The sequence below is a fragment of the Nannospalax galili genome, unplaced genomic scaffold (assembly GCF_000622305.1).
Source record: "Nannospalax galili isolate Female #2095 unplaced genomic scaffold, S.galili_v1.0 scaffold49, whole genome shotgun sequence".
Taxonomy (NCBI): domain Eukaryota; kingdom Metazoa; phylum Chordata; class Mammalia; order Rodentia; family Spalacidae; genus Nannospalax; species Nannospalax galili.
In genome coordinates, this window is record NW_008359444.1 from 1,551,656 (window position 1) to 1,567,151 (window position 15,496).

Here is a 15,496-nt window from a genome sequence, read left to right on the forward strand (position 1 = left end):
GTTCTAGGAAAAACCACACACACACACACACACACACACACACACACACACACACAAAGTATACTTGGAATGGATAGAGAACAACTCCCCCACCAATGGTCAATTAACCAGGGACAGGAAAGTACTAAAAATCCAAATGTCTTTTCAGATTTTCTGAAGCCAGCAGTTTATGGTTTGGACTGAGCTGCAACCAATCAGATGCTTGCCAGGCTGGAGACCCCCTACTCCCCTACTTCCTGAACTTGCTGAAATAAACCTATAAAAACCTCTGTCTCCCAAAGCAAGGGGTCTCACATCTGAGATCCGATGAGCCGGTGACAGAGTGGACCCAAGCTTAAGCTTGCAACAATAAAAGAACCCTTGTGTGTTTGCATCGGTCGGCTCCTTGGTGGTCTTTGGGGTCTCATGAACTGGCCACAACAGTACCTGCATATATGTATGTATGTGATGTGTATGCCTGGTATCCATGAAGCAAAAGGAGTTGGATCCCTTAGAACTGGAATTAGAGGTGGTTGTGAGCCAGCTGAGTGCTGAGAGCTGAATCCACGTCCTCAGCAAGAGCAGCAAGCTTTCTTAACTACTGAACCAGCTGTCCAGCCTCAAATTACTTTTTAAATATTTCTGCTGTTGTTGGTAGTATAAATGAGGAACCATAGGGGAAGCTGAATAAACCTTAAGATTGAAGACTTTTTTTCCACAGTGAGTGAGTAAGTACTAGGCCCAGGTTGAAAGGTAAAACATACTTCCTAAGATATATGATAGTAATTATAGACAAACAGTACTATCTACAACATTAAATACTGAAATACTTAACAAGAGCCAATTGCATGCCAGTGTGTCAAAAGAGTCCCTATAAGTCATTAATAAGAATGACAAAAATAAAAGACAGAGAAAAACAGAGCACAAACAGCTCATGAACAGATCAAATGTTCACCCTCTCTGAACAGACATGAAAATGTAGCCCATTCTATCCCTGCTTGTCAAAGAAACACAGATGGAGACATCAGACAGGCAGGCATGACTCATTTGCTCACAGCTAGCAACTGAGCTCTTGTGTGGCACACCTAGGTGTTCAGAGCCACAGATTCTGATCCAATCACATTTATCACTAAGAATTGACCTCATAAAATTACTTCTGCACCTAACAAGAGACCCCAAAATATATAAAGCAAAAAAGAGCTGAACTGAAAGGAGAAATTAAGTTCTGTGAGAGCAGTGAAGACCCAGCACCACTCTCAATAATGGACAGAAACCACTTAGCATTAAGACCAACTGCAGAGCAGAGGAAGAACCCAGGATTCCCAGAACATACTGTGATGTTTTACAAAACTAGTATCACAAAAAGTGTACTCTGCAAATACAGCGGATGAAGTTAAAACTAAGTAACAGGAAGAAACCTGTTACAAATAGATGGAAATTCAACAGAATCAATCATCAAAAAAGAAATCATGAGGAAAATTACAGACAAATGAGACAAATGCAAACATATCATGCTAAAACAGCCTAACTTCATAACTCAAGAAACTAAGAATGGAAAGCCAAAGCTAGCAGAAAGAACAGTGAACTCATAGAAACAAAGAACAGTTAAGTAATAAAACCAAGAGGGAGTTCTTAGAAAACATCAATGAGTGGGGTGTGGTGGCACACGCTTTAATCCCAGCACTTGGGAGGCAGGCAGGTAGATCTCTGAGTTCAAGGCCAGCCTGGTCTACATAGTGAGTTCCAGGACAGCTGGGGCTACAGGGAGAGCCTGTCTCAAAAAGACCAAAAAAAAAAAAAAAAAAAAAAACATCAATGGAATGAACAAACTTTCATTTATATGAGGGAGAAAAGGACTCAAACTACTGGACTCAGAGATGAAAGCAGAACTCTTACTGCTTATCTTTATGGACCATAACAATTTTCTAAACTGCAGGCCAACAGACATACAACCCTGTTGATGGCAACAGAAACACACAAGTAGCCAGAAGGACTCCTGAATAAGGAGTTATGAATGATCTTGACCTACCTAAGGTTTTGATCAGAGCCTCCCAGAAAAAGAGCCCAGTGACAGAGGGCTTCATCACATCACTCCCCAAACCTCTTCCAAGAACATAAAAAGGAGGCACACACCCACACATATTCTATGAGGTCAGCCTAATCTAAAACAGGGGCAGAACAACACTCCATAAGGAAACTACACACCCAGTGTCCCTTGTGAGAGCAAACACAAAACCATCAAGATGCTATAGTCAGTGTACTCTGAAATAAGTAAGGACACCCTGGTCAGCAGAGAGTATGGGGCGGAGCTGGGCACAGCTGTGTGCTCACTCTAATGTCTCAGAAGAATGTACATGCTGGCAAACAGTGCACCCACCTTGAGGTCATCTTTAAAGGGGTCTGTGTTGGCAGTGCTCATACGCAGGGCCAGCTCCAACAGAGCCTCCAGGCGTGTGGGCGTGATGTCCTCCACTGGTTTTCTGAGCTCCTCCTCTGTGAGGTCCATGAAGTGTACAAAGAAGTCTCCCTGGTCCATCAGGAAGTAGCGCTTGATGGACCTGTGTCAGGGAGAGTTGCTGAGCAAATTGCCCATCCCCAGCCTTCAGGACAACCAAGCTTGGCAGCTCTCTCCATGGGTCATGGAGATGCTTCAGGCATGGCAGAGTGGACAACTGGGACCCTGGGATGCTGTCCAGTCTCACACTGGGACACCCAAGATAATGAGGCTGTAGACAGCCTGTATAGACACAAAACATGGCAGCAAAGAGGAATACTCCAATCTTAGCCCCATGGGTACAAAGTGAAACCCAACCTCAGATGGGCCACCAGCTCCTTCTCTTCCATGAGGAAGTCCAGCAGCACCTTGCTGGCATAGTTGAATGCTGTCTCAATCTGCTCAACATATGCCCGCTCTTTCAGTGTGTAGATGATTTCTTTGGCCACAGGACAAGTGACATCATGACCACATTCTCTGACCACATTTAGATATTTTCCTAAAAAAAGGGAGGAAGGTGGATTTAGTGTCACTGTACACACAGAGTCTCAGGCCTGGACCCTCGTGATGTCATTCAAACAGGGTAGTGGCCCAGACACACATATTTATTTCCTGTCCCTGAAAGGATTGTACAGTGGTGATATGCAGGTTGGATTTCACAGGAAGGATTGTGAAAAGACTTTATGAGAACCAGGTCGGTAAATCATCTCAACCCTTTCTGATTTTGCTTAGCTCTCAGAACACACATGCCAAGGCCTAAGGGACTTGCCCAGCAACTAAATCAGGTCCTAATCTATGGGATATAACAGAAGATACAGCTTTTCCTGTTGTTATAGAATTTTAAATGCTAAAACCCTAGATAGAAAGAGGTATCTGCAACATAGTTTCCTGACCAGGGGACAGAAAAGCCATGAAGCACTAGGAACTACCAGTGACTAGCTGCTCAGGGCACTAGGCCATTTCCAACTAAGTCATCTCCAGGGGTAGAGGGGCTGTGATGACCCGTGGGTGCCAAGATGCAGCATGAAGACATTCCTGGAGAGAGCTCCAAGCAGCAGTCACCTGTGCTGAGGATCTTGCCTGCCACCTTCTGCAGGAAGGATGGGATCTGCTGTGGCAACACAGTGTAGCGCTGGTCCCAGTACTTGTCATTGTAGTCCTCCTGGATTTTCTCTTTCCGCAGCTCATGCTCCTCCACCATGAATTCACTGGAAGTCATATAGTGTCTCAGGCCACTATAGGGTTAGCCTGGCCATCTCTGAGGTGGCTGTGCACTTATAGAAAAGTTCCGCCTGCTGGACATGGTGCCTTTAAACCCAGCACTCTGGAGGCAGAGGCAGGCAGATCCTGTGAGATCAAGGCCAGCATGGTCTACATAGTGAGTTCCAGGCCAGCTAGGGCTACAGCAGATCCTGTCTCAAAACAAAACAAAACAACCAGAAACATCCTACTAGGGCAGACCTAACTGCTCAGCTGTAAGGTAAGGTAACTCCAGCCTCACTTGGGAGCAGGTATCTAATTTGGGGCAGAGCTGGGCTGCTGCTTCTTCCCTGCTCTTCCGTTATGGCCACAGACACAGAACAACTTGTCCTGGGTATATAGGTCTATCACCAATAAAAATAGGCCCTTCCCATGGAGTTTTAAGAACCATTTACCTGTGGCCAGATGGAAGTTGCATTCCTCACTAGGTTTACCACATCAGATTGTTATTTGGCCACTCAAAGAAACACAGGTCTAAGGGTATAGGCTCTGTGGTAGAGCACATGCAAGGTTTGGGTTCCATCCTCAGCACAAAAGAACGGAGTTCTCTGTGAGCTGTCTTTTTTTTTTTTTTTTTTAATGTATTCAAAGGTTATCACTCTGAGATGGCTCAACATCAGCAGATGGAAGGATAGCTCACATTAGGACCTAGTCTTCAGATTAAGGTCCTAATGTCCCTTATGCAACTAGATGAAATCACTGAAAGTCAGGTAAGTGGCACTCCCTCCCTGGGCTACTAGCTGACTGCTATGTAAGGACTTGTTTTGGCATGTCCCCTCTCAGGTCAGTGCCCTGTGGGAAGAGTAAGTGAAAGGTATCTGGTACCTATTGACCCTACCTGTATGGGTCATGGATGATGCCCCTGTAGATCCACTTCTCAAGGATCTCAAAGTATGGTGCACTGGCTGCCTTGGTCAGATACAGACACAGCTCCTGGGCCTGGCTGTCTCCTGTGTAGTTGAAGCTCCTGTCGTGGAGAAGGCTCAGCGTTGACCCTCCCACACATTCTCCTTTATCCACTGAAGTGGCTGTGGGGAGGAAGGGAAGGCTCACTGCCCAGATGCCTAAGCACTCCCAGCAGGCAGGGACTCTTCCCTAGACTGGTGCTTCTTAGCCATGCTCAGATGCTAAAACTGTAGCTGCTAGTAAGGCTAATTAAGAAAGCTTCCAAGAGGGGAGGGGAGGGGAGGAGAAGAGAAGAAAAAGAGAGAGAGAAGGAAGCAAGGAAGGAAGGGCAGGAGGGAGTGAGGGAGGGAGGGAGAGGGGAAGAAAGACCAAGCAAGCTAACTAGCTAGCTTCCGGGCCTGATTTAGTGGTACACACCCCAAACCCCAGTGCTTGGGAGGCTGCAGTAGGGTTACAAGTTAGAGGTCAGTGTTGGCTAGACAGCTAAGTTCCCTATCGGCCTATGAGCTGTAGAATACATAATAATAAGACCTTGTCTCAGAAAACAAGGGGGAAAAAAAAAAGGAAAAAAAAAAAGAAAAGCTTCCAGAGCTTTCCTTTCCTCCTTTAGATCACCAAAACAGGATGTGACAGGAGCTTTGCCTCAACACCCTATCAGAGAGTGTGATATGGTGGCCCCCAATGCACTGCCTTAGAGAGCCCTCCGCCTGCAGCTCCTCTACCAAGTGGGTCCTCACCAAGGGAGGCAAGGATGTCAATGGTGCGCATGGCTGGCTGGATGTAGAACCAGAGCTTCTGTAGTGACAGGAGGCCCTGCCTGTGCAGCTGTTCCAGCTGTGTGACCAGGATCAGGTATTCCTTTACCAGGGTCCTCATGGCAGCTGCCAAAGCATGGTTTACCTGCCCATACTCGAACGAAGACTTTTCCTCAATGAACCTACAGCAAAGATATACAGGATGCCGTGGAGAAGGTCAGAGCTACATTCCAAATAAATGCTGAGCTATTCCAAGTCTCCTTCTTACCCAACAAGCAAATTATTTACTCTAGTACTTATAACTCGAGGAGAATCTATGGCATTAAGAATTAGGTTGAGGGGCTGGATAGATGGCTCAGCAGTTAAGAGCAGGTACTGCTTGCAGAAGACCCGAGTTTGGTTCCCAGCACCTACACCGGGTGGCTTATAACTCCACCTTGAGGGGGGGACGGGACCTGACACCTTCTTCTTAACTCCACAGGCATCTGCACTCACAAACCCACATGCAGACACATAAATACACATATAATTAAAAGTAGTAAAAATACTCAGGGGTGGTGGTACAAGCTTTTAATCCCGGCACTCAGGAAGTAGAGGCAAACAGATCTCTGAGTTTGAGGTCAACCTGGGCTACACAGTGAGACTCTGTCTAGAAAAACAAAACAAAACAAATTCTTTTTTTCAGGAGTTAGGTGGAGTGAGGATAGGGATTGATGACTCATGGGCTCTTCAAAACTTGTTACGGAGGCTGAGTCACAAGTCAGGGAAAGGAATGTTTCGGGGGGTGGGGTGGGGGATAACCTCCTGTCTATGTGGGTTCTGCTTGTCATACTGGAAACCTACCGGGTCACAGTGGAGTAGCTGGCAGCCACAGGCAGGATTCTGTTCACCAGTTCCCGGATAGAGAGGTCCAGGTTAGGGTCCACAAGGAAAGTGCGGTTCTGCCTCCCAGCCAATGGCTGAGCAGTGATGTACTTGCCATCCACACCCACAAGCACATAGAGCAGATCTTCCACCACCGCTGACTCCTGGGAAGCCAAAGGCAGAGCACCTGCAGGGAACCAGGCAACACTGGGATACAAGGCTCCCCATGCCATTGGTCCAATAACTGCTCATTTCCTTCTCTACAGCCTTTGACACACAGATGGAAAGAGGAAGTGGCTACCTGATACGGTAAGAATACGAAATGCTCAGCTGGTAGCACTATTTTGGGAAATTCTAGAAATCTTAAGAGGTTAGGGGCCTAGAAGCAACAGAGCAAAGAACTGTGGACTGAAACCTCTGAAATCAAGGGCCAAAATAAAGCTGGGCATGGTGGTGTACATCTTTTGTCCCAGCATGAGAGAGGCAGAAGCAGGCAGATTTCTGTGAATTGGACACCAACCTGGTCTACACAATTGAGTCTAAGCCAGCTGAGGTTACAGGGAGACTGTTTCAAAAAACAAAACACAACAACAAAACTAAACAGGGGCTAAAATAAATTCTTCCTTCAAGATGTTCTTTCTCTAAGTTATTTTGGTTACAGCTATGCAAAAGTGACAAATGGAGAAAGTTGGTACCAACAAGTAAGGTTGCTGCTGTGAGTAAATCAGACTTATGTGGTCCTTGAGCCTTTGGCCTGGCTTATAGGAAGAATGTGCAGATGATTGGAGATGACTGCTAGAGAAGCTCTCTGTTATAGCAGAGCTCAATGGGCAATTCTGGTAAGAGCTCAGACACCATTAGGAATAGAGAGAGTAAAAGAGAGGTTCATCAGGTTTCAGACGGGAACAAAGACTTGAGGTCATTTGTGCTATTTTAGCAAAGAACTTGTCTATGTACTATTCATGTCCTGAAATTTTTTGAGTCTGAATTTGAAGGCGATAGACCAATTAATCTTGGTGAGGTAATTTTGGGGCAGTCCATCATTCAGGTTGTGACATGGTTATTTCAGGTTCCTTTTAGATGGGTTTTAGTGAAACTGGGAACAAAAAAGCAAAGCATGGCTGGGCGTGGTGGTGCACGCCTTTAATCCCAGCACTCGGGAGGCAGAGGCAGGCGGATCTCTGTGAGTTCAAAGCCAGCCTGGTCTACATAGTGAGTTCCAGGACAGCTGGGGTTACAGGGAGACCCTGTCTCAAAAAGAAAAAAAAAAAAAAAAAGCAAAGCATGAAGGTTTGAAAATTTGGAAGAAGCTCATGAAAAGTAGAGGCTAAAGGTATGCACGGTGTCTGAAGAAGAGATCAGCACCATTAAAAAGCCAATGGCTGGAGATATAGTAGTTCAATGGAACAGCACTTGTCTTACATGTATGAGATCCTTGGAGAGGCACTAGAGAAAAAAAGCCAACTATTTTGCATTGGAACAATAGGAAAGATTCTTTGCAGGCATCTCAAGAACCTACTTCAGACTCTTTCCTTACCTTTCTCCCACTCCTCCCTTTTAGATCAGGAATTTTTAATCTGTGTAGCTGTTTATTGGAAGTTATGTAACTTTCTTTTTTCTTTTTCTTTTTGAGATAGGGTCTCCCTGTAGCCCCAGCTGTCCTGGAACTCACTATGTAGACCAGGCTGCCCTTGAACTCACAGAGATCCACCTGCCTCTGCCTCCCAAGTACTGGGATTAAAGGCATACACCACCACGCCCGGCTTCTTTTTTCTTTTATGGGGGCTCACAGCTAAGAATCTGCCTTGAGTTTCAGAAGAGACTCTGGGCTTTGAAAAACGATGGATATATTAAGACTTGGTACTCTTAGAGGGGGATTAAATGCATATTGCATTATGAAACACCTGGGAAGCTCTGGGGGCTAGGAGGAAATATGATTTGAACATTAAATGTTTTCCACATAAGAATCCTTGGTCCGGGGCTGGAGAGATGGCTCAGTGGTTAAAAACACTGACTGTTCTTTCAGAAGACCATGGTTTAAATCCCAGCACCCACATGGCAGCTCACAACTATCCATAACTCCAGTTCTAGGGGATCCGACAGCCTCTTCTGTCCTCCACAGGTATTGCATAACATGAGTGCACTTACCTACATGCAAGCATAACATTCATACACATAAAATAAAAATAATAAAACATTTTAAAAGAATCTTTGGTCCCCAGCTGGTAGCACTATTCTGGGAGATCTTGGAAATTTTAGGAGGTAGGACATAGTTAAAGGAAGTGGGTCACTGTAGGGTGTGCCTTTGAAGGTTATACCTGGTCCTCAGCCCCACTCTTGCTCTCTGCTTCCTGTCTACCATGAGGTAGACAGATTCCTTCCTTGTGTTCTGGATACCAAGATACTGCCTCACCACAGGCTCAGAACCAATACAGCCAATAACCATAGACTGACACCTCTGAAATTGTGAGCCACAATAAATCTTTCCTTCTGAAGTCACACGTGTCAGGCATTAAGAGTGAGGAGAAAGCTAACACACTGTCCCTGACTATAACAATCTACTGAAGGAACATAGACTCTAGACATCATGGCAAGACAGGCACCTGGACAGTGGTGGGGGTTTGGCATGGTCCTTCTTAAGCCAGGCCAAAAAAACCCTTTCAAGTCAGGGATTTAAAGTACCCAGAACAGGGCACTGCTTCCTTTAAAAAGATATCACTTTAAACTTCAAGAAAATGGCTATTTGGATCACACAAAGGACAAGATGGTACAAGACATAGTAGGGATTCTTTATGACCATTCAATAGATCTCTGAGGATAGTTATAGGCTACCTATTGATGCTGCCCTGTCTCAGTCACCATATCAGTTTTCCCTTCTGTCCCCTGGCAGGGGTTGGTGTTGGTCAGAACACATCCAACCTGGGCTTGACAGCCTGGAAAAGTGTCACACAGCATACTTTGCTCTTTTCAAAAATCTCTGTTGGTTTCACATACCCCACCACAGAAGGTGTGACTACCGCATGCAAAGCTCTGTATGTAGCCGCCATCTAGCCCCAGCACAAGGTATCTAGAAAATGCCATTATTCCAGTTTAGATCCATGCTTCTGAATTTCAAGTTCCATTTCTCTATTCCACTGGCTTCCTCTGAACAGCAAAACCACAATTCTGATCTCCATAGTTCCCAACACAATGAGTCTGGCCGTTTCCTAAATAGCAGTATCATCTAAGAATAGCTCTGGCCCATCCCATCACCCTTGGTTCACTTATAGCATGAAGTGGTGGGAGGAAAGTATGGGTCCTGGACTAAAGGGGCCCTCTAAAGCCTCAATACCCATGTCCCAATACTCAATACCCAGGGGCTCTCAATGTCAAACTCCAGTGGGACAGACACAAATGCCTGCCTCTCACAAACACACTTGCATGGCAGATGCCAGTCTTGTCCTCCCAACTACATGCCCATAGGGATACCAAGCAAGATTGGAAACAGCATCACATACTGTATTAGGTGGGATGAGAAAGGACAAAGAACAACGGGTTAGTATTGCCAGATCTTCAGGCTGAGCTCTGAAGGAGCTAAGGAAGACAGTGTGGAAATACTCTGAGGTAGAACAGGCCCATCTGACTAGTATGTGGGCCTAAGTGGGCAATAAAGGTCAACGGCCAGGTGGGACCAGTGTGGCCAAACTGCCAAAGTTTTTGCAGCTCCTAGGAGTTGTGGTGGCACCACCAGCGAGGCCTACCCAAGGCTCAGGCCTCATATTGAAAGAAGCTCTGGCTATGCTGGAGTGAATCACAGAAGTGGGAGGGGATGAACTTGCCAGATCTGTGCCCTTGTGTGGTGCTATGGCCACTGGAAACAAGGTAAATAAAACAGAAAACTGGTTTCTTGGCTACACTTGTTGCATTTCAATGCCCAACAGCTACAGGTATGGGTGGAGCCACTGGAGAGGTGGCAGGTACAGCAGCAGAGTAGCCTTAGGTAACATAAAGTTTATTTAGGCACCTGGAAGGGGAGATGGGTCCAGAACTAAACCCTGAGTAGTGGCAATGAGAGAAGCCAGACAGAGGAGGTGAGGTGGGGGTAGGAAGAAGACCAACTAGAGAAAGGATGGCCCATGGTGCCAAGTGGTCTGATATGGGCTGGGAGAGATATGGGCTGGGGGATGACTAGATGAATGCCAATAAGCAAAATCATGTGACAAGCTGCCTTGTATCCCATAATGTTCCAAGGTTGGCTATCTTGTCTCACGTTACCCTGGCAGTATTTCCCAGAGGACACTGGCTCCAGGCTCCATGAATTTCTGCAGTGTGACCATGAGATGAAGTCTAGATAGGTTTGTTTCTGTAACACTTGGAGTTGAAGATAGGATGATAAGGCAAGATTCTACCCCTGTGCTGTGTCCCTGAGGCCTCCAGAGACTGCCTACAAAGTGCTTGCCACCACTCCCATAGTCTGTAGTATTGCTACCTCACCTGATGACACTGTCTCCCTTGTATAAACCCTTTCCCTAGATGGGGAGAACACATTTTTTACATATAACGTCTCTTAGGGCTTCTTGTTCATGGCTCTGCCATGCTCACTGTTAGTCTGATGCCAGGGCTCAAGGTACGGCCACGAGAGCCTCCGATGCTTTTTTTTTTTTTTTTTGGTATTTTTGAGACAGGGTCTCCCTGTAGCCCCAGCTGGATTGGAACTCACTATGTAGACCAGACTGGCCTTGAACTCACAAAGATCCACCTGCCTCTGCTTCCTGAGTGCTGAGATTAAAGGCGGGCACCACCACCCCTGGCAAGCTTCCAATGTTCTTAATTATTCAAGAGTCCCACTGTAGGATCAGGAATCTTTAGGCTTATTTATTTTTATTTATTTATTTGTCTTTTTGAGACGAGGTCTCTCTGTAGCCCCAACTGGCCTGGAACTCACTATGTAGATCAGACTGGCCTCAATCTCACAGAGATCTGTCTGCCTCTGCATCCCGAATGCTATGACTAAAGGCAGGTACTACCATGCCTCGCAAGATCAGGAATCTTCAGGCTTTTTAAAGTGCTCCAAATAACACAGGCACTCTGCAACACCATTGCTCAGGCTGTCGGAGGCCACCTTTTCACTCTCCTTTGAAAGCTTCAAGGTTCTGCTGGTGTACAGGCAGCTCTGGGATAAGAAGTTATGCAGGCAACCATTCTGCCCAGCATGGAGTGCCATATACCTCGGGGCTATAGAGATCCTACTCTGCCTGCTCAGCTCTGTGGCCATTTGATATGGCTGAAGGTGGATATAGGCTGAGTGGTTCTCCCTCTCATGAGAACTAACAGCCTAGGCTACTACTAAAACATGACAAAAAGCCAGCTGTCTCTACCTTCTCATTAATTTGCAGCAGAGCCATCTCTACATGGGAAGAGGAGAAAACAGACTCTGCATAATAAATAGTCTTACAAGGTGTTTGTAAAGGTTATGGTAGACTTCTGTAGCAATACCATCCAAAACTCATGAGCTGTGGCAAAGCAAACCCAACTCCACATTCCTTCTAAATCTGGGCTGCAATCAAAGGGGCAGAAAGCTATGCTATTGCACAAAGTTTCATTTTTCAGTCTAATAAAGGACTCTGCAGGGTTGCATGCAGCCCATAGTGTGCCAATGCATACATTCCAGATTCCCAACAGCCTATTCTGAAGCAACAGTGCTGTTGACTAGACACATGACCAGAGCACAGACCTAATACTAGATAATTTGTGTACTCTAATCTTGGTACAATCTGTGGTATCATAAATCACTGTTCAGATATACGAGTCCTCATGGTCCTGGTGTCCGCAAATCTACATGGCCTGGTCAGTCAGCTGCAGATTGTCCCATGACTCTGGCAGGAAGAATGCATGAACAGCTACTTGAGGACCCAGTGAGTCACTATGTGCTGACAAACATGAACAAGAATGTGGAGGATGGTTAGTCTGCCTCAGGCCTGGGTAATGGGCAGGTGATGTCCACTGTTCTGCTGCAGGGCTTCAGTGTGTCTCCCTGCCTGCTGAGGCAAACATGCAAACACAGTGAAATTCCCAATATCAGAAGAAAATTCATTACATACCTATAGGCAAAGTGTCTGAGCTCAAGCCCGAACCAATCAGGAAATCCCCAGCCAGTGTTGGCCTCTCGTATACCCATGCTGGGAAGACTGGGAGAGGTTGGCCTGAATTTTTTTTGTTCTGTTTGTCTCGAAGAATCTTTCTTGTAAGTTCCAGAGACTAGTAAGGGCATTTTTAAAAAGACAAAAACAAAGATGCACCATAGTGCAAATAAAACCAAGATATCTGTAGAAATGAGCGTATCTTTGGCATAAAGAAAGCCCACCATTTAACACATAAGACATTTGATCTCATTAAGAATCAAGACACATTTCTACCTGACCACTCATCACCCAGGCCCAGGAACAAGACACCCAGGGCCCCTTCTTAAAGTCTCTGTCCACCAAGGAGCCCACAGGTGTCACAGTATCAGCAATGGAGTCCCTGGGAGAGAGGCTAAGAGCTGGTGTTTCAGATCGGGACACAGGTAGAAAGAGCCTGAATTGTTTTTCCTGTGGCTAAGTCCAACACCATTTGCTGGGTAAAGACAGGTGTTAGCAACTGACACACATCATCTTTGACCTGGGAAGGCCCTGGGACAAAGCCAGAAGGCAGTACCACAAAGGCCAGATTCTGGGCCATGTAGAGAACACTGGCCCTCCTGGGGGACTAGCAACCAGAAGCTGACCAGACTGGTCAACTTTTGGAGGCACTGATTTAGGTAGTCAGCTCTGCAGGCTCATGGATCACACAGGGAGAATAGTATGAGGGCCATGTGATAACTGGCACAGGGATGTACCAAATAGACTTTGCTGTGTCCTTGTGAGAGTCACCATGAGGTGAGGATGGGACACAGCCACAGCAGAGGGTTGGGGCTGTGAAGAGGGGTCTGAGAGTCACAGGTAGACATGTGGCAGCTACAGGGTTAACACCCAAGGCTCACAGCAACAAGTAAAGTAGAAGAAAAGAACCTTAAAAAGCACACTAATAACTTAGGAAATGCTCTCTTGGAAATTCATAATTTCAGCAGGGAGTCATAACTTGTGCTGGCTAAGATGCACTATAGGTGGATTTAGCCAGACACTCATTGCACTGTTTATTTATTTTTTTTTAGTATTTTTATTATTTTTATTTTATGTGTACAAGTGTTATGTACACGTAGGTAAGTGCACTGGTGTCGTGCAATGCCCTCCGAGGATAGAAAAGGCTGTTGGATCCCCTGGAACTAAGTTATAGGCAGTTGTTAGCTGCCATGTGGGTGCTAGGACTTGAACCCAGTCTTTTGCAAGTACAGTCAGTGCTCTTAACTGCTGAGCCATCTCTCCAGCCCTGCACTGTTTATTCTTATGTTTCAGAATTCTGATTATAGGACATGATCCAGGCTCAGCCTCATTGAAGTCAGATTTTTTTTTTTTTGTCTTTTTGAGACAGGGTCTCCCTGTAGGCCCAGCTAGCCTGGAACTTGCTATGTAGACCAGGCTGAGATCCACTTACCTCTGCCTCCCAAGTGCTGGGATTACAGGCATGCACCATCACGCCCGGCTGAAGTCAGATTTTTATGAAACAATAGATATGTCTACCTAGCTAGCACCCACTGCCATCACAAGCATAGTGCTCATGGACCATGATGGATCTGGTACCTGCTGCAGTGTGGAGCCTGTGGCCACACTGCCAAGCTGCTTCCTCAGTTCCTCCAGCTCCTGTGTGGACATCTTGGAAGCCGCAACAGGGATGCCGAAGCTGGTGGTGCTGTTAGCTGCAGCAGTAGCTGCAAGCTCAGCTCTTTCCTTTGCATTCTGTTGCAAATACTGCAGCGTCTGAAAATACACAAAACTATGTGTCCACACTGGGTCAGTATGTGTGTACCTGGCCCAAGCAAGTACTTCTTCTTTTCTAACTTAAATGCCTACAGAAGCTCATGCTGTGTGCTACCACCTGCCATGTCGCCAAAACACCAAGGGAGGGAAAGCCTATAGCTTTCCACTTGCAAAGAATAAACTTTCTACACTTTACCTACAGCTCCCAGGTTGCAGTGTCCACTTCCCTGATCTGTCCTAGCGTGGGTATGCCATGTGCCTGGCATACACCTCTACCCTGATACAGAGTAAGAGCACAACACATGACTCACTGGCTCCTCTGCTTTGACACATGTAGTAGATGGAAGACTCTTCAGGTCTGTTTATCTCTTTGTTTCCAGCTGCCATGAGGTCAGCAGTTCTGTCATCTCTCTGCCAGGCTGCTGCCTGATGTTCTGTGTCAAGTTGGGCCCAAAAGCAACAGGAACCGAAACCACAAGCCTATCGAAATTTTTCTCTTTAAGTTGGTTTTCTCAGTTATTTTGTCACAGTATAGAAACATAAAGCTTCTCCAAACAAATGCCCTCAAAGTGTTGCCTATGTGAGACACAACTGCCAATTGATGAAATCAGGGAAGGATGTGCAGGGGGAAATAAATGCACATGAGGTGTTACCTGCACCTCAGATTCCCTGAGAACTACATGCTGGCACAATTCTGTGTTGACAATGGAAGGTGTTCTCAATGCATCTGAGGCAGGTGTGGTGATGAATACAAGGCAGGGAGCATACCTCTTTGTCTTCTGTGAGCTTCGATAACAAGTATACCAGTGGATCAAGGTTTCTTGTATTTTTAGATTTCAGTTCATCGTATTTCTTTAAAAAATCCTCAGGAGTACGAGAAAATTCTGCAATTTTAACCTCAAAACACAAGTATAAGTGATTTAAAGATAGTAACAAATCAAACAGTTAAAAAAAAATTCAAGAAAATTAACACAGGAGCTGGAGAGATGACTTAGTGGCTAAGAGCACTGACTGCTTTTGCAGATGACTGAAGTTTGATTCCCAGCACCCACAAGGCAGCTAACAACCATCTGTAACTCCCGTTCCAGAGGATCTGATGCCCTCTTCTGGCCTCTGTGGGCATTGCATGACATGGGTGCACTTACACACATGCTGGCAATATACTCACACACATAAAATAAAACATAAAATTTGGGGGCTGGAGAGATGGCTCAGCAATTAAGAACACTGTTCTTGCAGAAGACCCAGGTTCAAATCCCAGCACCCACAGGGCAGCTAACAACTGTCCATAACTTAACTCCAGTTCCAGGGTGTGCACTTACCTACATGCAGGCAATACACACATACACAAAAAGGAAAAATAA

General features: G+C 45.8%; 1 protein-coding gene across 4 annotated transcripts in view; it reads right to left on the minus strand.

Annotated features, from left to right (window-relative positions):
- Positions 1-15,496, minus strand: part of Tubgcp2 (tubulin gamma complex associated protein 2) — a 31,228-nt gene that overhangs the window by 11,690 nt on the left and 4,042 nt on the right. For 2 of the 4 annotated variants that reach the window (XM_008823172.3, XM_008823171.3), the window contains exons 3-11: positions 14,901-15,029; positions 13,956-14,132; positions 12,339-12,495; positions 6,238-6,445; positions 5,377-5,576; positions 4,572-4,761; positions 3,536-3,681; positions 2,792-2,972; positions 2,357-2,537 (exon numbers count right to left, since the gene is read on the minus strand). In XM_008823172.3, coding sequence (XP_008821394.1) covers positions 2,357-2,537; positions 2,792-2,972; positions 3,536-3,681; positions 4,572-4,761; positions 5,377-5,576; positions 6,238-6,445; positions 12,339-12,495; positions 13,956-14,132; positions 14,901-15,029 — 1,569 coding nt within the window. Of the gene's footprint in view, positions 1-2,356; positions 2,538-2,791; positions 2,973-3,535; positions 3,682-4,571; positions 4,762-5,376; positions 5,577-6,237; positions 6,446-12,338; positions 12,496-13,955; positions 14,133-14,443; positions 14,613-14,900; positions 15,030-15,496 lie in introns of those variants that run through there. The other 2 variants (XM_029558700.1, XM_029558699.1) reach the window with 2 other exon arrangements.